Raw genomic sequence first — 24,970 nt, forward strand, 5'->3', positions numbered from 1 at the left:
CCCCTTTCCCTTTGTCCAGTTTCATGCCAGAGCTGGGGCTGGAATGCCCCAGCACCGGTTTGAACTGGACTATGCATGGGACACCTTGTGTGCCCCAGGCAGTGTCTCGTTTCATTCAGCCCTCCCTGCCCCAATCCACTCTCTCCTGTCTGGGGTGGTACTAGCACCTCCCTGTGACAGGAAACCTATTTCCCAAGCCTCCCTCGCTGGAAGGGCTCCCAGCAGCAGGAGGTCAGACTTGTGTCTGTGGCAGCAGCATCCATTTTGTGATGCTGAGGCTCTGGTTAACTTTAACCGGGTTTAAGGAAAGTAACATGTCTTCTCCCTCTAGAAGGATGGAATGCTACCCCTGTCACCAGAACTGGTGAGGGGTTAGTATTCCAAAGCGTATGAAACCTTACACGACATGTTTTGATAAAGCCAAACCAAAGTTAGCAATAACCGCGAGGATTATAATGCATTTAAGAGTATATGGTATGGTAATATCCTGGAACAGCTATAAGGACATGGTTCCGAAAGCTGCAGACAGGCTCAGCTCATGCTAGAGCACCAACTCACATAAAACCAAGCACTCTGCCTTCAGGATTGTTAAGGCCTGCCATAGGAGTGACTTATAGGTGCATATGTATTCAGATATAAGGTTACACATAGGTATACTATATCTAAGCAAGGGGTGATTACACGACCTTGCCCCAGCTGAGTGATCAGTCAGTTGTGTCAGTTTGGATGGCCAGCCAGGGGTGGCAAACGATACGCTGCAGCCCCTGGTAGGCCTTGGGTGCACCTATGCCCTGGGTACCTATAGTACACTGTACAGGGACTCATAAGAGTGACCCAAATCCCAATTGGTGATGTACCTAAAGTACATGGTGTGAAATTTAGAGAGAGAACAGCAGGGCTGTGGGTCTGATTAGCAGGCCCACAGCCACATTAAGTCGAAAACCAGTGAAGCATAAAGCAAAAAAAATGGGGTGGCCATAGGATAGCAGACCCTACTCTCCTACAAAGACTTCTGGGGGCAACAAGTCCCTGTCCAACAGGGTACAAGGTGCCACCCAGAAGTGTGACAGCTTCCTCCAAAGTGTGGCCTAGTCTTGTCTCACAAGCACTGTACTTTAAAGTTCAAGATGGATAAACTTTCTCTTTGGGGTTAAAGATCTGGCTAAGCCAACCTACTGGTGTGGCTCATTTCCCTCAACACTCCCCTTCCATGCCTTCTGCAAGTTCCTTTACTGCGGCTGCAGTGACTTCTTTTCTGTATTAGTTATGATACATTTACAAGTGACATGTGGTTGAATGTATCATTACTAATCTTTTACACCCTTGAAATGTTACTTTAGCTCACTCCTGTCAATAGCTACACTTTATTACATTATTCCCATTTTGGCCCATGGAGCTAAAATACTACAATGGGGAAAATGACGTTGGTAGTTTTGTCCCTCACCAAGGCATTTAAAATATGTTTTAAAATGTCCCTACTTGCTTTTACATGACACCCTACCCTGGGGGCACATAGGGTAGACCTTAGGGGAGACTTATAGGTAGAAATAAGGTAGTTTAATTCGTTGGAAGTACCTTTCCATACAAAGTCGAATTTGCATATAACTTCAATTTAGAAGCAGCTTGGAAAGCAGGGCTGACTTTTAAAATGACAGCAGGCAACACAGCAGTGCACACTTAAGTGCATTAAATCTGCTGTACCTCTAAACCTACGTGCCCTAACATATACCAGAGACTTACAGGTCGGTTGTCAGTACCAACTGTATTGACACCTAATTACCATATACCTTTTAATCAGAGCACTAGCCCTCAGCCTTTTTTAACCAGAGCCCATGGCATAGTCAGAGTCAGTTACCACCAGTATCAGTCAAAACATTGGCGTGATTGGGGCCAAAAGGGTTACTTTCCCAAATGAAAAAATTGAAAAAAGATAACCACTCACTTAGATTAATCTTCAGGCTCGCAATGCTCCAACTTATCATACTTAGGGTGGGGTATGGTTCGGCAGATCTTAGAACCCAGTTGAAACCCGACTAGCAAACGTAGTTACGCTGTTAATCACATATGATTCACATAACAGAGAGGATGTAGCCTTACGGCTAGAGCAGTCGACGTTGGAGCTGGGGAACCGGGTTCGAGTCTAGGCAACGACGCTCAACACCCTGTGATTCTGGGCAAATAACTTAATCTCCCCGTGCCTAACAAAAAAATTAATGTGTCCTCATGCAACGAAACTGGTGCTATGTCTTCGGGTCTAGTTCGTGCTATATAAAACTCTTTAAAAAAAAATAATAACATCAGGGGCTCAAGTCAGTCCAATTCCTTTACATTTTGTTAAGGGAGAAATCTGTATTAGGTATCAATAGCATCTTCTCTGCTAAGGAGCAAAACTCTATACTTACACTTTGTATTCATATGGGTTCACTGATTGCGGGCCTTTGAAAAACCCAGAGGTAGACTCGCAATGTGGCTGCTATTCAAATCAAAATATCTGTACTGGGAAAGCAAATTGCAGTCAATGTTGTCCTTTATAAAATGTATGACCTTCCAATCTTGCAAATGGAGCCAATCATGAATCCCTTCTGACTAACAAAAGTTGATTAGAATCATAAACATTAAAATTCAAATTCCTAGAAAGACAATAAATGAATTTATGCTTGGGTAGATCACTATTTTTAGCTGTATCAGCATTCAGCTTAGGGACACTAGCCATAGTTAAAACATAAGGACAGTCTTCGGGCGGTAGGCTCGGAGTTGGTAGCATACTATGGAATATGCAAGTTGATGCACAATATAGTTCTTATGACGTTCTCTGCGATTATTTTGATCATTCTGCTTAGTCACACCAGCAGCAGACTCCTTTAAAACAGGAGCAGTAGCATCAATGCATTAGGCGAGTGAGTTGAACATGCACAAACAACAGGCATCGGGGGATCCGAGCCAATGGACAAAGGCAGTCTCATGTTAGAAGGGAGCTCAACTGATGCACTCCAACTCTGATTGAATTTAAGTTCAATCTGATCCAATCTGTCAAAGAAAGGCTGTAGGTTCTCTTTAAAATGAAGTAAAGCCTCAAACAAAATTGGTCCAAAGAAAATGCTTCTTGAATACAAGGCTTGAACAAGTCTGCTTCGGTATTCACACATTTAACCTCAAATTCAGGCAAACAAGCTGCCTCTTTTCGCACTTGACCACAGGTTATAAGGGCGAATACATTTCAGTAGTAATAGAGTCAGGCAGTGAATAGGACTATTTATTTGCACCCATTGACAACAAGCGCAGAATGAGACAGAGTGGGCAAAGACTGATGGGCATATTAACAAGGGCTTTAAAAGCCAAAGAAGCGGAGATAAAAATATCGCCCTATCAACAACAGAGTGCTAACATGCAAAATCGCATGTTAGCACCCTTTTTCACTACGCTTCCCTTTGCATCTCTAATGAGATGCAAAGTGGGCGTTCCAGAGCAAAATAAGAGAAGTGTCGCTAAGCGACATTTCTCCTATCAAGCTTCACGCTAACCCTGTTAGAGACAAAAAAAGCAGCGCTAACCACGGTTAACGCTGCTTTTTTACGTCTGCTAATTTTCAGACTTAGCCATGTAATCCAATGGGAGGTGGATTACATGGCTAAATCCACCATGGGCTATCAAAAAGGATATCCTGATCCTTGTAGTTTTATCGCTGCATTACCAGCGATAACCTCCCAAAATGCCGCTATCACTGGATATTTTATCGCCTATGCGGTTAACATTCTTAATAACGCGATAACTAGGCGATATTATCCAGCGATAGCGGGCGTTAAAAAACTTAACGCTAAGCGCCCTTAGCGTTAATTTTCCCTGTTCCTTGTTAATATGCCCCTTAGTTGTAAAGACACTGCTGTCCTGCGAAAGTCTTCTTTCTGCCAACTCAAACTCATTTGAGATAACCCTACCTGCATGCCCAAGAAACGTATTATTGTTGTCCTTTACAAAGGAGCACATTGATTACTCTGTAGACTTATGTTCATCCATAATAAAAGGGCAGAATATTTCAAATGAGGATGAAAGGGAGGTGGGCCAGACTCTTCTGGGCTCTTATAGTCACGCAGTGGGGAAATTGAGCACCTTATGTAAACCAATGCAAGATGTATCATGCCTCTACCAGCTGCCAGGAATCAGGAGAAATGTAAGCTGGGCCATATAGTGTGTGAAGCACTGACCGTCCTTGTAAGCATGTCCCACTGCTATTTATTAGTGCATGGAAGTCATCTCCCTGAAATTAAATGATGTAAATATGCATGAACTTGTGATTCAAGTGGCACTTTCTGATGGAAAATCAGTTGCAGGTATGACTGATAGGGGCCAGTGCCCATGTCAGCATCTTCAGTTAAAAAACTTGCAAATGCTGATACACAGGCAGTCGTTGGGGTTGCAATATATATATTTATTATATCTGCATACAGCTCTTCTAGACCCGTCCTGAGATAGCTGTAACTTGTCATCCCTTGACAACAAACATTTCACCTTCCATGTCATATTTACTATGACATCATTCACATTCTATAATTACATTGCTTCACTTCACATTGCTACACCTCTCCCCTATTATTTGACTAACAAGCAGAGAAGAATAAAACAAGAGACTGAATAAATAGATAAATAAATAAATACATTAGCACTGTTCAATTAGTCTTTGTGTTTTTTTTAGTAACCTTGTTGCTTAGTCAAGCAGAAGCATTTTGTCCATTAAGTTCATTTTCTGACTAAGAAAAAACATCTTGTTGATTCTGCGTTTGTTGTGTCTCATTTTATTTGGCATGAGTTGCTTTTCTGTTTAAATAAATGTTATTTCTAGTTATTACTCTATTCTCAACCTCTGCAGTAACCGTTGAAACTCATACTTATGTTCTCCCTAATGGTGATGGATGAAATCTACTTTGATTTGTTTTACCCAAACTAGATCACCTTTTTGATAGCTTTGCCCTCAAATATGTCTTTTTTGATCTGCATAATATTACATCCTTTCCTTAATGTTTCTGTGTTTTCTTGCAATTTTCTTCTGTTCTCTTGGAGGATCCGCACGTCCAAACATTCATTTTGAGCGGCTTTTTCCTGTAAATCCGTGAGGAGTATTTTCATAATCACAAATAACTTGATATAGAACTTGATTCACAGATATTCGTGACAGTTGTTTAATCCTGGCCAGCAACCTTTCCACTTTTCCTTTCTTGCAAAAATTGCCATAGTGGAGTAATTCATTTGTGAACCTCTCCCATATAGTCAAAAAATTGTGAAATTCACTTTCATTGAAAGGTGGTCTGCTATCTGTTTTAAACATATCCGTAACAACCTATATCGGAAAAATGCAATCTAAAACAAGAAGTTCTACTGCTGAAGAGGTAGATGACACAATTTTTACAATCAGAAAATGAGAATACTCATCTATTATAACAAACAGATACTATCCAGAATCAAAGGGTTCATACAAATCTGCTGGCAAATTAGGCCATATTGCAACTGGAAGCTTGGACTTTTGCAGCTCTTAGCTGTTTCTTTCCCCTATGGTGCACTGGCATAAGTGACATACTTGCACAATTTCTTAAACTGGACTGTCAAGTCTTGGGAACCACACTTTTTCACATAGAAAATGTTTTGCTCCTCTATGACTTTCATGGGGTAGGTGAACTACACAATTGCTCTAAAATATATAATACTAGCAGCCCGTCCCGATATTGTCCGGGTATGAAATAGAATGTGTGTAATGTGTGTATTTGGCAAGGGCAATTTCTTTTAAAATCTCGCTGTATACAACATTTTTTGTTTCATTAGAATAGGGACAGAGAAGGCCCAGCTGCAGCCCTGGTTGATGTTAGCAAGCGCGTGTAATTGGTGTAGTGATCCGCCGCCTGAGCCCGGTTACAGCCTTGGTTGATGTTAGCAGGCGCGTGTAATGTCGTTGAATGAGAGAGTTATCAGCCGCGGGTAAATCGTTTAATGAGAGAGTTGAGTGACAGCGAGTAGGAGAGGCTGCAGTAATTGTCCCCGCAGACACGCTCATTTGCGTGTTCCCCCGCTTGAGGCCCAGATGCAGGCCTGTTTGATGTTAGCAGGCACGTGTTCCCCCGCTTAAGGCCCAGCTGCAGCCCTGGTTGATGTTATCAGGCACGTGTAATTAGTGTACTGATCCGCCGCATGAGCCCGGCTAGAGCCCTGGTTGATGGTAGCAGGCGCGTGTAATTTCGTTGAATGAGAGAGTTCAGTAACAGCGCGCAGGAGAGGCTGCATTAACGTTACTTACCAGGCCTCCAGATGAACGCGTTTGTCACACCCCCAGCACACGGCCACAGCAGACGATCTTCTGATTAATGTACGACCCGAATGGCATGAAGGGCGGAACGTAGCACACGCTTCCAGCGTTTCACACGCCCGCAGCGTGCCCCTTGATGCGGCACAATTGCATGAAGGCCGGACACATGCCCTCAGCGTTTCTCACGCCCCCAGCGTGCCCCTTGATGCTGCGCAGCAACGTAATTGGCGCTTGTATGTACGACTCACATTGTATGAAGGGGGGACACACGCCCCCAGCATTTGTCACGCCCCCAGTGTTTGTCACGCCCCCAGCACAAGCCCACAGCCCACGATGTGATGGCCGTACCACACGCCCCCAGCGTTAGTCACGCCCCCAGCCCACGCCCACAGCACAACGCAGACACGCCCACAAGGGACTACTTTGCTGGCACGGTTCTTTTACCTTTTAAATGTATAGAGGAGTTGGCCTAACGGCTAAGGCGCTCGACCTCTGACCTGGGGATCTGGGTTCGAGTCTTGGTAAGGACGTCAAACATCCTGTGATTCTGGGCAAATCACTTAATCTCCCCATGCCTAATAAAAATTAATGTGTGTCCTCATGTAATGTAACTGGTGCTATGTAAAGCACTCTGATACCTGATTCAGTTTGGGTCAAGTTCACGCTATATAAAACTCTGCAAAAAAAATATATGGTGGCCATCTGCATAGCCTATGTCCTTCTGCTGCAACTGCCCTTTCCAACGCTGTATCGGGTGTTGTGATTGGTGCTGTGGTTACTGAGATTACCCGCCTCAAAGGTTTGTGCTCTCTCTTTATAATATTAGTATGGATAACTATCCTATTAGCTCTTAAAAGAATTCCAGAGGGAGTTACAGTCAATTCTGTTTGCAGATTTTTAAAAGTATGAATATCTCTTTTTATTTCAAACAAAAAATGTGTGGCCCAATTTATATGCTGCCATCTATTTGTGACTATTATTTTTTTCATTTCTTGAATCATTTTATCATTTATTGATGTATTTATTAACTCTTTTTCCGAAACAGTTTCTGGAACTGCTGATTTAATTATGAATCGTTCAGTTTGTTGACTCAGCCAAGTTTCTGCCTGGTGTCTGAATAAATAATCCTCCGGATTATATTATTTTCGTGGCTGACGAATGACTTTAAAGTTGTAATCCATCATTCTCAGACCCCTTTTTTCGATGCAAGGAGGCATCTTTGTTTTGGGAATACCAAAAATAGTTATTAATATTTGATAATCAGTAACTATCACAAAAGGTTTCCCATATAAGTAGTCGTGATAATGCTCACATGCCAAAACTACAGCTAAACGAACTGTGTTGTACAAGCCTCTCGTGGAGTGTGCAGTGCAAACCTTCATAGTTGGCGACCCTCCTTACTTTCTCAGGCAGTCAACAGGCACATAGGAGCCAACATCACTACACACTGAAGTACCTCACCTCAAAACATCTCTTGCTCAGAAACACTCCTCTTGTGCTGTTACCGCTGTGTGGCACTCTTTTGCTATTGAGATTACAACCAAATCATCCCCATTACGTTTGGGAAACACCTAAACAGGCACCTCTTTTACCTACATTTAAACCAAAAACCAGTTGCAAGCAATAAAACCCTCAGACCATTCAGTCTAGTCCTAAAGACTATCTCCTCCCTTGCTTGGTGACATGTAGACATCAAACTTGCAAGCCAAAGGACTAGTGGGTTTGGGTGGATGACAACTTTAATTTTTAAATCTGTGAAGTTTTCATCAAGGGCACAATAGAACAGCTAAAGAAATAGTAATTAAGTTTCTCTTAATCTGTGTTTCTTTGCCAAACAAATAAACCTTACAGGTTGTTCCCTTAGTAGTTTTCATGTCCATTCTAATTCCACCCTAGGGGAAACAAGACAATTCTCTGTAATGAGACTTTTGGTCACTGATTTCTTCATAAGGCCTGCACCTTTTTTCTGGAAGTCTTACTTTGTGCAGTCTCTATCACTGTGTTTCCATAGTTAGAAATAAATGGTATGTTAATAGAGAAGCACTCTCCTTTATGGTAAGGAACATTTCAAGCACTCTCACTTTGGCAATTGCTTCCTTAGCATGTAACAGAGAAACATGTAAACTCAAGGTTTCCACATGGTTCCAAGGATGACCATAGCCTTGCTCCTTTGAAACCGCCCCTTTGTGAATTCCTCTCTGTGACTTGACTGCAACAAACAGAAGGCATTACCTCTACGTCCCTCGTTCTCGACCCAGTCATCACTCATGAGATTCTACAGACAGGAAAGAAAACAGGAAACACTTTTAGGCTCCACCCCCACTCCTGCCAGGTGGTATATCAGACCTAACCACCAGAAGCACATCCTATTTTGTTTCCTGTTGGTGGATTACTTGATTGGTGACGCTGGGGTGAGTGCCGGGCACTTACCTGCATCTTTGTCCTGTGGATCCTCCTCTGCTGGGCCCTGGGGGGATCCCATGGACCGGCTCAGGTGACCTGGGCTGCTTGGCTTCTCGGGTCTTCCTGGTTTGCTGCTGCCCTGATGTTCCTGCTGCTGTTACCCTGAGGTTCTACTGCTGTGCGAATGGTTCCTTGCTGGTGTTGGCCTGCTTTCTTGCTGTAGGCATGCAGGTGAGGGCTGTGTGCTCATGTGGAGGTGGCGCGCTGCTCCCCGTCTGGTGTCCCGCCTTGCACCTGGCCCCCTCTGTGAGTGGGGGCCCGGGTGTCTCCTCCGGTGTTCCTCTCTCGCTGTGGGGTGGGGCGGGGGGTTGCAGTACTCCTGCCCCCTCTCCGGGGGTCCCGAGTCGGCTCTGATCCTTCACCGGGCTTCCTCTGCTGTTCCGTGAGGAAGCCCGGCTGCTCTGTGTGTCCGCGCATGCGCAAGGGTGTTCGCGCATGCACGGGGAGAGTTCTCTTCATTGCCGGGAGCTTGTCGGGCCGGTCGCCCGGGTGGGCTCCGGGCGCTCCGGTCCTTGGTGTTCACTTCTGTTCGTCCAGGCCGTCGGAGGGGTCGGTCGTAGTCCGCTTCGGTTGCCTACGGACTTGGTGAGTGTATTCTCCCTCCCTACGGCGGAATTTGCCATCCTGTCTCCCGCGCCGGCTGTTTGGCCGCGGATTTTGTTTTTGCCCGCCCCTCCCCTTTTCTCATTGGGCCTATTTGTGGTTGGCTGGGGGGTCAGTGGGCTTGCCTCCCTGGTTGTTTTATCACCTGTGGGGGGGTTGATTGGGGTGTACCCTCCTTGTCTATATGTACCTTTTGGGAGGTTGTGTTTTTTTCTTCGTAGTGCTCATTCCTTGCTACTACTTGGTGTGTTAGGTGTGTTACTATGGGCAAGCACCATCGTAAGAGGAAGCATTCCTCCCCTGTGCCTCCCTCTTCCCCTGATTCCAGTGGGGTCTCCTCCTCCCCTCCTGTGAAGCGTGCTAGGGAGGGTGATGATGACCGGATAAAGCGCCTTATCTTGGAGACTCTTTCCGATTTGAAGGCGAACAAGAAGAATGCTGCTGGTCTTGCTGGTTTTGCTGCTCTTTATTCTGACTTTCGTCCTCTGCTGAGTCTGATGAGTCCTCTCTGTCCGCTGTTGAGCTTCAGGGAAAGTACATTTCCAGGGATCTCTTGCCTGACGTCCTTTCCCATGTGCGGGTTAACAAGGGGTTCCCGGATGATTCTGAGCCTAGTACCTCTCAGGATTCTCTCTTGCCGCAGTTTAGGAAGCCTGTTGCTTCTTCCTTGCCGGTGCATCCCTTTGTTTCTGATGTCTTGCTGAAGGAGTGGAAGGACCCGGATCATATTTCCATGCCCAGGTTTATGTCCAAGCTTTATCCCTTGCAGGATATGGTGGACACTTTGCCTGATTCCGTTCCTGTGGACTCTGTTGTGGCCAGTCTTGTGGGTCGTCCTTCCATGGCTGATGATAACATTCTGAAGGACGGTGTGGACAAAAAGGTGGATTCTGCCCTGAAGAAATCTTATGCCGCTTCTCATCTGGCTATTCGTTCTGGCATTTATGGGGCATATGTTGCCCAGTCTTTGCTGACCGATTTCAAGTCCCTGTTTTCGTTGATGCAGGAGGGTGCCAGTTGTCCGGAGTTGCTGGAGTCTATGGAGCGCCAGGCGGAATTCCTGTCAGACATCGCCTTTGATTCTGTGAGGGCTTCTGCTATGTCCTGTGGTTCCTCTATTGCTGCCCGTCGTAACCTGTTGCTGCGGGATTGGAAGACGGACGCGGCCCAGTGTTCCATGGCTTTGAGGCTGCCTTTCACTGGTGCCCGTCTGTTTGGTGACTCGCTGGAGGAGAAGCTACACAAGGTCTTCAAGGAACGCAAGCATTCTTTGTCCTTTCGTGATCTTCCGCCCCGAGGGGGTTCCTCCTTCTCTGGTGCCAGGACTTTCCGCCAGCCTTCCAGGTTTCAGCAGTCCTCCTTTCGGAATCAGCGTGGCACTGGCAGGGCTTTTCCCCGGAAGTTTCAGAAGAAGTCCCAGAGGGGTGCCGGGTCTGGTCCGCAGCGTTCCTGACTATGCCATCCAAGGGAACGTTCTCGCTGGTGGTCCGCCGCTGGTTGGTGGGAGGTGGCAGTTCCTTCCTGCTTGGCGCCTGACGACCTCCGACAGATGAGTGCTGGATGTCTTGTCGAGGGGCTACCGGATCGAGTTCCTGTCTCCCCCTCCCCCCTCCGGGGTGGTGGTGACCCCTTCTCCTCGGGATGCCTCCCGCCGTCTGGCCTTGTTGGACGGGGTTCGTTCTTTGGTCAGCAAGCTTGCGGTTGTCCCTGTTCCGATGGCGGAGAGGGGGTTGGGCGTCTACTCCATCATCTTTGTGGTGCCAAAGATCACGGGGGCTTCCAGGTGGTCATCAACCTTCGGGGTCTGAACTTGTTCGTGAGGAAGATCCCGTTCAAGATGGAGACGCTCCAGAAGGTTATCCAGCTGATCCAGTCCGGTTGGGTGTTCTCCACTCTGGACCTCCATGATGCGTACCTACACGTCCCGGTGGCTGTGAGGGATCAGCGTTTCCTGCGCTTCTGCCTGGAGGGCCGGCACTGGTAGTTCTGCGTCCTTCCCTTAGGTCTTCGGTCCGCCCCCAGGGTGTTCACCAAGGTGGTGGCTCCCTTGGTGGCCCATCTCCATCTCCTGGGGGTGTCGGTGTTCCCGTATCTCGACGACTGGATGGTTCAGGCTCCGTCCCTGGGGATCATGTCTCGCCACCTTCTCTTGACCATGTCTACGCTCAGGGATCATGGGTTCTGATCAACTTGCCGAAGTGCCACCTGGAGCCTGCCACTCGGAGGACCTTCATCGGAGCTGTGTTTGATTCTGTGTTGGGCAGAGTGTTCCTGCCGGAGGCCCGGATTTGTCGCCTTCAGTCTTTGCTGAGGAAGTTGTTGTCGCAGTCCTCGGCTCCCCTCCTTCAGTGGCTGGAGGTTCAGGGCCACATGGCTGCTTCTGTCTTCACCGTGCCCTGGGCCAGGGTTCCTCTGCGCCCTCTGCTGTGGCATGTGCAGCGCTGGGTCCCCTTTCCTGTCCTGGATTATGTGGTTCCTGTGCCTGAGACTCTGGACGTTGTGTCTGCTCTTCAGTGGTGGCTGGATCCTTCCCACCTTTCTGTGGGGATGTTGTTCTGTCTGCCTCCTCCTCTGGTTGTGACCACGGATGCCAGCGCTTCCGGATGGGGGGCGACTCTGGACCATTGGGCTGTGCAGGCTCATTGGCTCCCGTCAGAGTCTCGCAGGTCGTCCAACTGGAGGGAGTTGTCTGCGGTGGAGAGATCGCTCCGCTTTTTCCGTCTTCATCTTCTGAGGGGTTGCCATGTCCTGGTGAGATAGGACAACACGGTGTCTGTGGCCTACATCAATCACCAGGGCGAGACCCGTAGTTCTTCCCTGAACCTTGTGGCCTGCTCCATTTCGGACTGGGCGGAGGAGAATCTTCTGGCCCTGTCTGCTCAGCATATTCGAGGTGTGGACAACGTGGTGGCGGATTCGTTGAGCCGGAGGTTTCCTTCTCTGTCCCTGTGCCTGGCTCCCCGGACTTTTCGCTTGCTTTGCCTGAGGTTCGGGACTCAGGATCTTGACTTGTTCGCCTCCCGGTCCAATGCCCTGGTTCCCCTGTTCTGCTCCAGGTCTCCGGAGGTGGGCGCCTGGGGAGTGGATGCCTTGTCTCTCCGGTGGCCTCCTTGGCTTCTTTATGCCTTTCCTCCTTTTCCTCTGATTCCTGCCTTCTTGCTGAAGGTTCAGCGGGAGGGGGCTCAGGTGGTGGCTGTTCTTCCGCACTGGCCGAGGAGGTCCTGGTTTCCTCTGCTGCTGGGCCTCGCGGTGGGCCCTCCTTGGCTTCTGCCCCGCTACCCCTCTCCTCTGAGATCCCCGTCCCCTCTTCTGGTTCCCCTCTCCTTGGCGGTCTGGAGGTTGAACGGTTGTCTCTTGGGGTCCGTGGTCTGCCCGACCACATCATTTCTGTGATGCAGGCCTCTCGTAGGCCGTCTACTTTGTCTTCCTACTCGAAGCACTGGTCTTCCTTCTCGGGGTGGTGTTCCTCTTCTGGTTTGTCTCCTACCTCTTGCCCTGTGTCTTCTGCCCTTCAGTTGTTTCTGGATGGCTTTCAGAAGCGCTTTGCTGTGTCTACCTTGAGGGGCCAGTGGGCTGCTATCCGGGCCTTCCGGGACCCGGATTCTTTTCTTTCTTCGGATGGCCTGTTGGTTTCTCGTCTGTTTCGAAGTTTTTCTCTTTCTTCCCCTTCTGTTCGTTCTCTGGTGCCCCCTTCGGATCTCTCCTTGGTGTTGGGTGTTTTGCAGTCTTCCCCCTTTGAACCTTTGGAGACTGTGGACCTTAAATTTTTGTCCTACAAAGTGGCTTTTCTGGTGGCCATCACTTCTGCGAGGCGGTTGGGGGAGCTTACGGCCTTGCGTTGTTCCTACTAGCGAGCACCCACAGCTCTCTTGCCGCTCGGTTCCCTAAACAATGAAGACAGCAGCTTTTCGAGCAGGCCCAAAATATCTTTTAAATTGTTCCACGAGTCCCATTCTACTCGTTAAGAGCTGAATCCTGATGAATCTCACTTTCTTCCTAAGATCCATTGGGTCAAGAAGACACAAGAAAACACAATGTGGTTGAAGGTCTTTCATAATATTGGTATCCCAACTCGTGAATGCTCTACCCTTCGACATATGCATGATCAACAGATTATGTTATTTGAAAAGTGTTGAAAACTTTCAACTTCTGCTAATGTGTATCCTGTCCTCCACCTGGTGTACTTTATTTTGTTTTACATGATAGGTTATTTGTATTTAGTTTTTTTTTTTAATTAGGTCTCGGATGCCTAGGGTGACCTAGGGTCTTTCGTCCGGCGCGCCCTATCCTGGAAAACCACATTGTCTCCATTCTCATTAGCTCAATGATGACCGGACAATTACCATCAAGTCTCAAGGAGGCACGTGTGAGGCCTCTGTTAAAAAAGCCTGGAGCCGACCCGGCCATTTTAAAAAAACTATAGGCCAATATCCCAGCTGCCTTTTCTGTCCAAGATTTTAGAGCAACATGTGCTGAGATCCCTTTCCTCATTCCTGGAATCACACCATCTTCTCCAGGAGCGTCAGGCGGGATTTCGTGCACATCACAGCACCGAGCTGGTGATGCTCTCGGTGCTGGATGAGCTAAGAGGTATGGCTGACAGTAAGAAACCGAGCGCCCTGATACTTTTAGACCTATCGGCGCCGTTCGATACTGTCAGCCACTCCCTGCTATTGGACAGATTGGCTGCGTTTGGGATAAGGGGTCAAGTCCATCAGTGGCTCCAATCTTTTTTGACTGGCAGGACCCAGAGGATCCAACTGGGAGATGCCATTTCTAGAGTGGGTATTCTGGAGTGCGGAGTCCCTCAGGGTTCCGCACTATCCCCACTGCTTTTTAATCTGTACCTCCAGCCGTTGATTGACTCACTAGCTAACATGGGTTGCCGGGTATTTAACTACGCGGACGACACCCAGTTGTTGCTGAGTATCGATAATACGATCTTGGTACAAACTAATGCCCAGAACCTCCTCAGACACACGGTTAGCTGGATGACGGCCAATCTGCTAAAAATAAATCCAGAAAAAACGGAGGTATTGGTGGTCTCCACCTTAGCCTTGCCTTGGAGTGACCGCTACTGGCCCCAGGAACTAGGGCCCTCACCGACACCGAGTGACAATGTAAAAAGTCTTGGAATCAAGATTGACAACGAGTTGTCTATGACCAGGCAGATCTCCTCAGTAGTAGGGATATGTAGTGGTTTGATCAGACAGCTACGAAAGCTGGCTCCTCTCCTTTCCTTTTCCGCACTCCGTATGATAGTCTCGGCCACCATTGTCTCGAGGCTAGATTATGGGAATGCCCTTTATCTAGGCCTACCTAAAATCTTGATTAATAGATTGCAGGTGGTCCTGAATGATGCAGCGTGGCTGATCTTCAAGTTACCTAGAAGATCTCATGCCTCAGCTCTACTACTTAAGTTACACTGGCTCCCCATTGAACAGAGGGTGGAGTTCAAGAGCCTCTGTACAGTCCACAAGGCCATCTATGGGCAAGCTCCTGCGTATATTAAAGAGCGCTTGGAGTTATATACCCCCAAGCGAGTTTTGCGGTCTGCTGAATCCCAGCTTTTGGTCTGCCCCCGTTATAAGTTAAAAACTAAGGGCGGTAGATCCTTTTCGGTTTTGGCACTGCAGATCTGGAACAAGCTACCAGAATCACTTCGGAAAGAAGCGAACCTCTTGCGTTTTAGGAAGGTGTTAAAACCTTTTTATTTAGGGAGGCACTTGAGCCAGCTAAATAAATCTTTCTATTGGTCCCTGCCCTGCCTTCTTCCTCATGTATTGTTGTTTGCTGTTGTTTTTAAGCGCCTAGAGACCTGTTGGTGAGTTGGCGCTATAGAAGACTAAGTTAACAATAACAATAACAATAACTTTAAAAATAAAGATAGTATTTATTAGGTAAATGATTAATTCACTCTTGTCTCCTTAACAAATAAGAAATATTTTATGTCCCGTATTTCTGATATCAACCAGTCAACAGCATGCTCCAAAAATGAAAATGTATTATTGAAAACCTTGCTTTACAGGGTATTGACTGCAGTGCATCATTGAAGCTAAAAACCCGTTTTGCGCCTTTATCTAGCTACTGTTTCCCAGTACTTGAAGAATATGCTACTAATGTGCTGTTCGTAACCTCTCTTCTTTAAATTATTATGCTGTATAATACTTTAGGCCTGGGTGAAATCTAAATAATGCTGGGGTCAATCTCATACCTTTAGAAATTTTGCATTATGCTTGTTTTTAAAATTACCAAAATTACAGCAATGCGCCACTTTGTGTAATTGTGCCATTGTCCAAATTGATAGCATAGGAGCACATGAATGTGAGAAACAACCACAATGCGAGCAGCTGTCGTTTAACGGAAAATGTGCTTTTGAGCATTTCTTTATCTGGAAATGTGTGCTTGCCTCAAATGTTAATACGAGGGCACATTTCGCTCTAATATATAGTACTAAATTATGGATGTGCATTTCACTGAATTATGCATAATTTCACATATTTTCCCCCAAATTCCATGTAATTATGCGAAATGTACATGTATTTATATAGCGCAAATCACCGACACGTTATCTAAGCGCTTGCTTAGGGAACCCGTCCTGGTATTCCCCTGTGAGATAACCCCAGCAGGGTATCCACAAGGTGAAAGCCAGGCATCCCGCCGCGAGGGGCTGTAGTGGAGATTAAGCAAGCTATTGCCCAGGGTCGCAGATTGTGAACCCGTGAGTCGAGTAGGCACCGGAGCGAGAATTATCAAGTCCGTGGAATTTTTGAGCCCAAGACCCGCCGAGGCGGGGAATTGAACCCTGGTCCAGGACCGATCTCAGCTTCCGGGTCTGCCGCCTCTAACCCCTGAGCCACACTTCTCCACCAGTTTTGCACCAGTTTAGGACCAGTTTTGCACACCTCTATAGTACTTCATTCACCTAAGTTTCTTGTTAAGTGTCTGAATGGTACAGTTGGCATTCTAACTTTCCCAGTGTCTCCAAGCACAGATTTGCAGGGTTAACAAACTATGGTCCCAATAATTTAGGGCCCAGACATCCCATCGGAGCTGTGGGGGCTCTGGGCAGCAGCTGCTCTAGTCCCTGGCTCGCCGGTAATAATAGCTAGGGAGAAGCGACAGACGCTCCCCCACACCTCATCACCCACCACCACAGGCCCTCTGAAAGCTCCTGCAGAAGTTTACCTTCTGCTCCTAGTTGATGGTAAACATTTGCAGATGAGGGCCATGTATCTCTAAATATCAAGTGGATTTGGACCACATATTCCTGGTCCCAAAGTTATTCCCCATTCTGCAGGAAATAGCTTGTAATCATTTCATTTAGATAGCAGTCGGAATCAGAAATTACAGATCTCCGATATTCTCGCTCCTAAATCTTGGGAATTTATAATGTGTGCCTTAGTGAACGTTGACTATATATTTCTATCACAAAATAAGTAAAGTCTCCTCAGCTATAAATCTTCATAGACCTGCTGTATTTGAATGTAAGTTTTATTCTTACACCAGCCTCCAACAAAAATTATTATTTGACATGAAAGAATAAATTGAAAGGCTATAACTCAGATCTAAGTTGTTGAGGTTTAAAGGGTGATTTCAAATTTCACCAATTAAAAGGGAAAATATTCTTTAGTGGATGTATCTATATGCATTTGTGCAGGCCCCAGCAAGAACTGTGCATGGACATTTAAGGTATATATAAATAGCTGTATATTTAATATACATATTTATGGTACAGTTTTTTCACATGTACATTGTCTTTGTGTTATCTTCTGAGCTGAATACAAATTATCTTTTTATGAAAATAAAAAAACATGGCATACTCAAACCAACAGGGCTTTCCCAAGTGACTGAGAATATAATTAAAATTAACACCGGTACCCAAATGTTTGGTTAGGTATTTCACATCCTCCAAACACCAAGTCCATAATTGACAATGAACAAATATAGCTTTGTTGATAGGAGTTGGGCCTGTGGACCACAAGTGTAATGTCTAAGAAGGAAGCTTTGTAACATACACATGTTTTGTCATGTAAAATATTTCATATGTATTTCAAACATTTTCTTGTCTTTTTTTCAGATCCTTGGAAGAAATGTGCAACAATGACGAGATTTCTCGGCTTGTAGAGCAGGAATACCTAAGTCTCATGAAAGAGATCCTAAATGAGACGGGGGCCCATTGCCCTCCGATGAAGGAAGGTATGGCGATGCCCCCAGAGATAAACCTGCCCGCGTTCAGGATTGCCACCAGTCTACCTTCTGGGTGCCACACGTGCACCGAGCCGAGGACGTCGGTGGAGGAGGCGCTCAAATCGATCCTTGGAAATAGAGACAGGGACATAAAGGCGAGATCTGATGGCGACTCCGCGTTTTCATCAAAACCCATTGTTCCATTCACCTGTCATCCTGCAATATCCACCTCCAACAGTGCGACAGTGACAGAAGAAAGTGTCCTCAGCAGCATGGCGGCTTCCAACAAAGAGATAAGCTATCTCTTAGCGCAGTTTCCATCGAAACCTATAGACAGCACCAAGGCTCTGGACAACAAGATATTGATGGAGGAAACGAGGATAATTAAGGACTTTCTGAAGAATAGTATGTTTAGCTCGACCAACAGCAAGAAAGCAGCTGTGCCACCGCCTCCTTCTACAGCAGAGGGGTCAACAGAAGGTCAGGATGGCTTGCAGAAAAAACAGCTTCCGGTGTTTGCAAAGATCTGCTCCAAGCCGGAGCCCAGCGAGGCGGCTGAAGATCCTCTCAGTAGAGGTAAGCTGAGGACAGGGCTCAAATGGAGCATTCGTAGGAGACGTGTGTAACATACGGATGACAAATGGGGCACATGCTTTGTAGTGGCAGCACAGCTCTCAACCTAGCCTGTGCAGTAAAGGCGACTTTCACCTAATCCTACTGCTGTTGCAGCCTCAGGTATTCAGCTTGCTCGCACGGGTGAAAGTGCAAGTGCCAGCGGGAATCGATTTTCGCTGAAAAACTAGGATTGGTAATTGTCACGACATGGGGCGCATGTATTGTTGCTTTGATTGAAAATGCACTTTAAAGTGCTAGTCACTTTTCTATGTCTGAGTGACGGACTGAAAAGGGAATGAGCCGCAGAGCAATCTGACTGAGCAACAAAGAGCTTTTTCCCTTTTTTGCCACAGTTGTAAGCTGAAGTGCTCCATGCTGTGTGTGTGTGTGTGTGTGTGTGTGAACTATAGGGGTTTCCATCTGTTTGATATCTTTGATAGACTTCACCTAGTTCTAGAGTGACATAATTTCGGTGCTGTTTTGCAACATTGACGACATCTCAAGTAAAAAATAAAACACTTTAAAGACACAGACTTCCATTTCCGGAATACCAAATAGACAAAGTAGGCACCGGACTATGGTCCCCACTCCTTTTACGGGCCCCGCCACAACAGTTGGTTTGGAAAAACTAAAAAAGTAATAGGAGATAATTTGCGAGGGGGCACCAACATTTCACTGCCTAGGGGCCTCCACATGTTTAATGGGCCACTGCAGACTTCTAACTTTTCATAATGAAAATAATTCTAGATTTTCTGATTGAACATAGGCCAAAAGGGGTAAACAAAGGTTATAGCAAGATGACATGGAAAACGTGTTCTATTGTTTTTAAAAGTGTGTGCATGTTGGCAGGGCTTTAAGTGGGATAAAAACACGTAAACTAAAAGTTTGTGCTTAGCATACTGTGCCGCCTGACTGCTATTTTGTTGTTTCTGTCACTGCATCCAGATATGTGACACAAGTAACAACATACTTACAAGTCAGGACTATAGGCTTTGTCAATGGTTGTTAGTTGAATAAGATAAATAAGCAGCAACTGTGGCTTGTATATAATATTGAAAAAGCTTCCACTTAGAGCCCACGTGGCATCACGACAATGTTGCTGCTTTTTAGTTCCGAAAAGAAAAGAGAACTCCAGAGAGAAAATAACTCTGTAAAGGATTTCCCTTCCCCTATAACGCTCGAAAAAAAACAGACCTCCTGTGCCAGGGCACAAAACAGAGCCCGATAGAGACCCGTTTCGAGGCCTCCTTAAAAAAACTGCCGGTGCTCAGAACCGGTGAGATCCGGCCCACTTAAAGCCCTGCATGTTGGAATGTATAGCAATATCTTGGAAACATGAGAGGTGGAATAAAGAACCAGCCTGCCCTGTGGGCCGGCACAAGAAATTGGAATCTGCAATAAATCAGATCCCTCACATCAGGCACCGCCGCAACTAAAAACACATTACAGGACCTTGATTTCTACTGGAGTTTGATTCCTAACCTCCCCCCAGAGCCTAAGCCCCACAGTCCCATGCAGCCATATTTGGTGAGTGCTCCACATGCCATTCCCCTTCTAAAAGGTTGTCTTTTTGTGGTTTCCGTACTGGATGTTACAGGAAGTGGCCCAAGTTGCTAAGACAAACTCATTGTTTCAGTCTGTAAGAATTTGAGAAGACCCCGGATCCCGTCGCAGAAGGTGCAGCTAATCGCAGAGGGGCAGTGCAGTGCTGAGGGAAGTCGACAGACGGAATGGTATTTGTTTATTTTATTTTCCCTATTCCGTCGGCTGTCAACTTCCCCCTGCCCCACCCCACCACACCGCGCTTACCTACACCAGCTGCCACGGCCTGGATCCAGAGTCTTTGTATGCAACCAGTGAGCTAACATGATCTCAATCTCCCTGCGCACATTTCCTATCATTACGTTGAACCAAACTTTTGAACAATCTGCCACACACCCTTTCCAATGTCATTCGTATCCCCGTTGATGACATTCTGTCACATGGCTCGTACCCACCAGCTCACAAATGGTCACTCCCCACTGAAACACTGTCTTGTTCCTGAAAGATACCTGAGAGTCTCTCTATTTCTCACCCCATCTTTGATGATATCATCTCAGATGGCTTCAGCGTTACCCATGACCCGTTAACACCAAACTGGCAGGAGTGCCCTCCTCTCCTTTTACAGAATTCTTTGTAATTCATACCTTTGTTTGTCCTACAATACAAGCTTGGTTAGATCTGGGGGTCTCTAATTGGCAGAGGTAAGTACCTTAGACCAAGTAGGGACCCTTGCTTCTAGTCAGGGTGAAGGAATACACACTGTAGATAACCCCTGCTCACCCCCTAGGTAGCTTGGCTCGAGCAGACAGGCTTATCCCCAAGGCAATGTGTATAATAAATGCACTTAACACAAACAATGACCCCCAATCCACCACAAACTGAGACCACACAGGTAAGTATATATATGAAAATATAACTTTATCTAGTTGCAGCAGTAAAAATCAACAGTACACAATGGTTGCTTCTTTAGTAAAAGGTTGTGCTTAATCTTGATGGTTGCACTTATGTTAGGAAGTTCTTAATGTACGAAAATAGTCTCAAGTCTCTTTAACTCAGTATTAAAAATAATACCACTGATCTATATGCTCAAGTCAGCTCTTCAAATTATCAGCAAAAGCAATGCCCGCGTATTATCTGCTCAAAGATCAGCCCTTCGCTCATCAAGCCCAAGCCCTGTGAGGGCGCCTCACCAATCGCTGTGGTGTGCACCACCGTGACTAGCGGAGAGGACTCGCACCAAGCCCCGGCCAGTCCCGGCAACTCTCCGCCCGCTCTCAGCACTTCAGGGAGTGGCGGGGAGCTAGCTCAGCGCTCCGAGCGGGGACAACAGGCCAGGGGCAGGAATCACTCGCGTTGCTCCCTCGGCGAGTTCGGGTCACTCTTCCCCGGCTCCGGCGATCATCAACACGGCTTCCTTGGGGTGGACCAATGAGCTCGCGGCTCCACGGACGAGCCTCCACAGACAGCCGGGAGTCAGCCAATGATAGTGCGGCTCCCGGGACAAGCCTTCCTGACGTCATAGCTTCTGCGGCAATGCAGCAAATCGGAGCGCGGCTCTCGGGGACAGGCCTACGGCAAAGGCCAATCAGAGCGCGGCTCCTGTCGACGAACGACCAATCAGGTCGCGGCCCCTTCGTTTCTTTCTCCGCGGCTTCGCGGAACGGGGAAAACAGCTTCTGGTCAATTTCAGGCCCCCGGGTCGCGGCGGTGAATTGCGGGCAGATGATTTAACGCACCCAGGGTCAGCAGGGCGAGCTAGATATCATAAATCCTGGCAGAGGATTGTTTCGCCCTGGGGACGCCTACGGGCTCACGGCCACTACCGCACAAATGCCGACAAGCACGTCGATCCCACGGCACGGCAGCTGGTTTGCAGGCGATTCTCAGCGCGGCACTCTCAAGCAGAACAGAGAGCAGCCAGCGCGCTACACGGGGCATATGACAGAAGCTCTATCAAAACAGCCCACGATCTCTGCAGCACACAGCAGAGTTTTGCAGTCCTTGGCAACCTTTCTGTCCCTGAGTTGCCAAACAGGAGGCCAGCTCTTCTCAGGCCCTTGGAGATTCAGTTTGAAGACACAGCACACAGCAACGTCTTTTTAGGTCAAGAAAGCAGGGTCACAGCACACAGCAAAGTCCCTCTTCTCCTCAGCTTCAGTTGAACAGCAGAACAGGTCAGCCCTTAGAGCACACAGCAAGGCAATCTTCCTTCAGTTCTTCAGCGGTCCTTCTTCCAGCAGAGGTTCCTCTTGATTGTAGAATCTAATTTTCTGTTGTCAGGGGTCCTTCTCTTATACCCTTAAAAGTCTTTGAAGTCTTTGTGCAAGTGGGCCCTGAGCCCGGTCTAAACCAGTTCTGGGTGGTGCTGGAGCCCTTGGGCTTCCTGGCTTCTTTCTTCCTTTCAGTGTGAGGGGCAGAGGTGACAGTCGCCCAGCGGGAGGTGGAGCCAGCATTGTGGTCAGGCAGGCACAGCCCTATTCACTCCTAGGTGCTATCTCCTCCCACTTCCCTAGATGCAGATGCAGTCTTTCAACCACGGGCTGACTCAGACAACCTCCTGGGCTCTCTCCAGCCCCTGTCACCCTCAAACCAGACAGTCAATGCACAAGCAGGCCCAGGCACACAGAAGGGTTAGACAAGAGAACAGCCACTTTCTAAAAGTATTGTTCTCAAACATAGAATTTAAAAACAACCTTGCCTAAAAGATGTGTTATTAAATTCTGAGTTCAGGGATATCAATCACTTATGTCCCATCTTGTTCCTATGGGAAGATAGGCTGGTATCCATTGGGACCAGCCTCCCCCATGTTAGTCTATGGAGCAAGATAACCTTGCAGCAGTGAGCACACAAAATGGCTGCTGCTCACTACCAGAGCATGTTACCTGCACTAGTGCATGCTCTACCTTAGCCATACACGGCACCCTGACCAGGGGGGTACCTTGAGCCTTTCTTAGGGGTGACTGATGTGCACAGACAGGGAAGGGTTAGGCCCAGCCAGTGGGGACACTGGCCAGGTGGACATGGCGGTTCGTAGTTCAGAAATCCACACCGCTGTCCAACAATGTTAGATCTGGGGGTCTCTAATTGGCAGAGGTAAGTACCTTAGACCAAGTAGGGATCCTTGCTTCTAGTCGGGGTGAAGGAATACACACTGTAGATAACCCCTGCTCACCCCCTAGGTAGCTTGGCTCGAGCAGACAGGCTTATCCCCAAGGCAATGTGTATAATAAATGCACTTAACACAAACAATGACCCCCAATCCACCACAAACTGAGACCACACAGGTAAGTATATATATAAAAATATAACTTTATCTAGTTGCAGCAGTAAAAATCAACAGTACACAATTGTTGCTTCTTTAGTAAAAGGTTGCGCTTAATCTTGATGGTTGCACTTATGTTAGGAAGTTCTTAATGTACGAAACTAGTCTCAAGTCTCTTTAACTTAGTATTAAAAATAATACCACTGATCTATATGCTCAAGTCAGCTCTTCAAATTATCAGCAAAAGCAATGCCTGCGTATTATCTGCTCAAAGATCAGCCCTTCGCTCATCAAGCCCAAGCCCTGTGAGGTGGCCTCACCGATCGCTGTGTTGTGCACCACTGTGACTGGCGGAGAGGACTCGCACCAAGCCCCGGCCGGTCCCGGCAACTCTCCGCCCGCTCTCAGCACTCCAGGGAGCGGCGGGGAGCTAGCTCAGCGCTCCGAGCGAGGACAACAGGCATGGGGCAGGAATCACTCGCGTTGCTCCCTCGGCGAGGTCGGGTCACTCTTCCCCGGCTCCGGCGATCGCCGACACGGCTTCCTTGGGGTGGACCAATGAGGTCGCGGCTCCACGGACGAGCCTCCACAGACACCCGGGAGTCAGCCAATGATAGCACGGCTCCTGGGACAAGCCTTCCTGACGTCACAGCTTCTGCGGCAATGCAGCAAATCGGAGAGCGGCTCTCGGGGACAGGCCTAAGGCAAAGGCCAATCAGAGCGCGGCTCCTGTCGACGAACGACCAATCAGGTTGCGGCCCCTTCGTTTCTTTCTCCGCGGCTTCGTGGAACGGGGAAAACAGCTTCTGGTCAATTTCAGGCCCCTGGGCTGCGGCAGTGAATTGCGGGCAGATGATTTAATGCGCTCAGGGTCAGCAGGGCGAGCTAGATATCATAAATCATGGCCGAGGACTGTTTCGCCATGGGGACGCCTACGGGCTCACGGCCACTACCGCACACGTGCCGACGAGCCTGTCGATCCCACGGCACGGCAGCTGGTTTGCAGGCGATTCTCAGCGCGGCACTCTCAAGCAGAACAGAGAGCAGCCAGCGCGCTACACGGGGCAGATGACAGAAGCTCTATTAAAACAGCCCACGATCTCTGCAGCACACAGCAGAGTTGTGCAGTCCTTGGCAACCTTTCTGTCCCTGAGTTGCCAAACAGGAGGCCAGCTCTTCTCAGGCCCTTGGAGATTCAGTTTGAAGACACAGCACACAGCAAAGTCTTTTTAGGTCAAGAAAGCAGGGTCACAGCACACAGCAAAGTCCCACTTCTCCTCAGCTTCAGTTGAACAGCAGAACAGGTCAGCCCTTAGAGCACACAGCAAGGCAATCTTCCTTCAGTTCTTCAGCGGTCCTTCTTCCAGCAGAGGTTCCTCTTGATTGTAGAATCTAATTTTCTGTTGTCAGGGGTCCTTCTCTTATACCCTTAAAAGTCTTTGAAGTCTTTGTGCAAGTGGGCCCTGAGCCCGGTCTAAACCAGTTCTGGGTGGTGCTGGAGCCCTTGGGCTTCCTGGCTTCCTTCTTCCTTTCAGTGTGAGGGGCAGAGGTGACAGTCGCCCAGCGGGAGGTGGAGCCAGCATTGTGGTCAGGCAGGCACAGCCCTATTCACTCCTAGGTGCTATCTCCTCCCACTTCCCTAGATGCAGATGCAGTCTTTCAACCACGGGCTGACTCAGATAACCTCCTGGGTGCTCTCCAGCCCCTGTCACCCTCAAACCAGACAGTCAATCCACAAGCAGGCCCAGGCACACAGAAGGGTTAGACAAGAGAACAGCCACTTTCTAAAAGTACTGTTCTCAAACACAGAATTTAAAAACAACCTTGCCTAAAAGATGTGTTATTAAATTCTGAGTTCAGGGATATCAATCACTTATGTCCCATCTTGTTCCTATGGGAAGATAGGCTGGTATCCATTGGGACCAGCCTCCCCGATGTTAGTCTATGTAGCAAGATAACCTTGCAGCAGTGAGCACACAAAATGGCTGCTGCTCACTACCAGAGCA

General features: G+C 47.6%; 1 protein-coding gene across 1 annotated transcript in view; it reads left to right on the forward strand.

The window, feature by feature from the left end:
- Window positions 1–24,970, forward strand: part of C3_1H1orf94 (chromosome 3_1 C1orf94 homolog) — a 623,539-nt gene that overhangs the window by 163,531 nt on the left and 435,038 nt on the right. The window contains exon 2 of the mRNA XM_078683767.1: window positions 17,436–18,121. Within this exon, the coding sequence (XP_078539893.1) occupies window positions 17,436–18,121 (686 nt within the window). The remainder of the gene's footprint in view (window positions 1–17,435; window positions 18,122–24,970) is intronic.

This window comes from Lissotriton helveticus, chromosome 3_1, assembly GCF_964261635.1.
Source record: "Lissotriton helveticus chromosome 3_1, aLisHel1.1, whole genome shotgun sequence".
Classification (NCBI taxonomy): domain Eukaryota; kingdom Metazoa; phylum Chordata; class Amphibia; order Caudata; family Salamandridae; genus Lissotriton; species Lissotriton helveticus.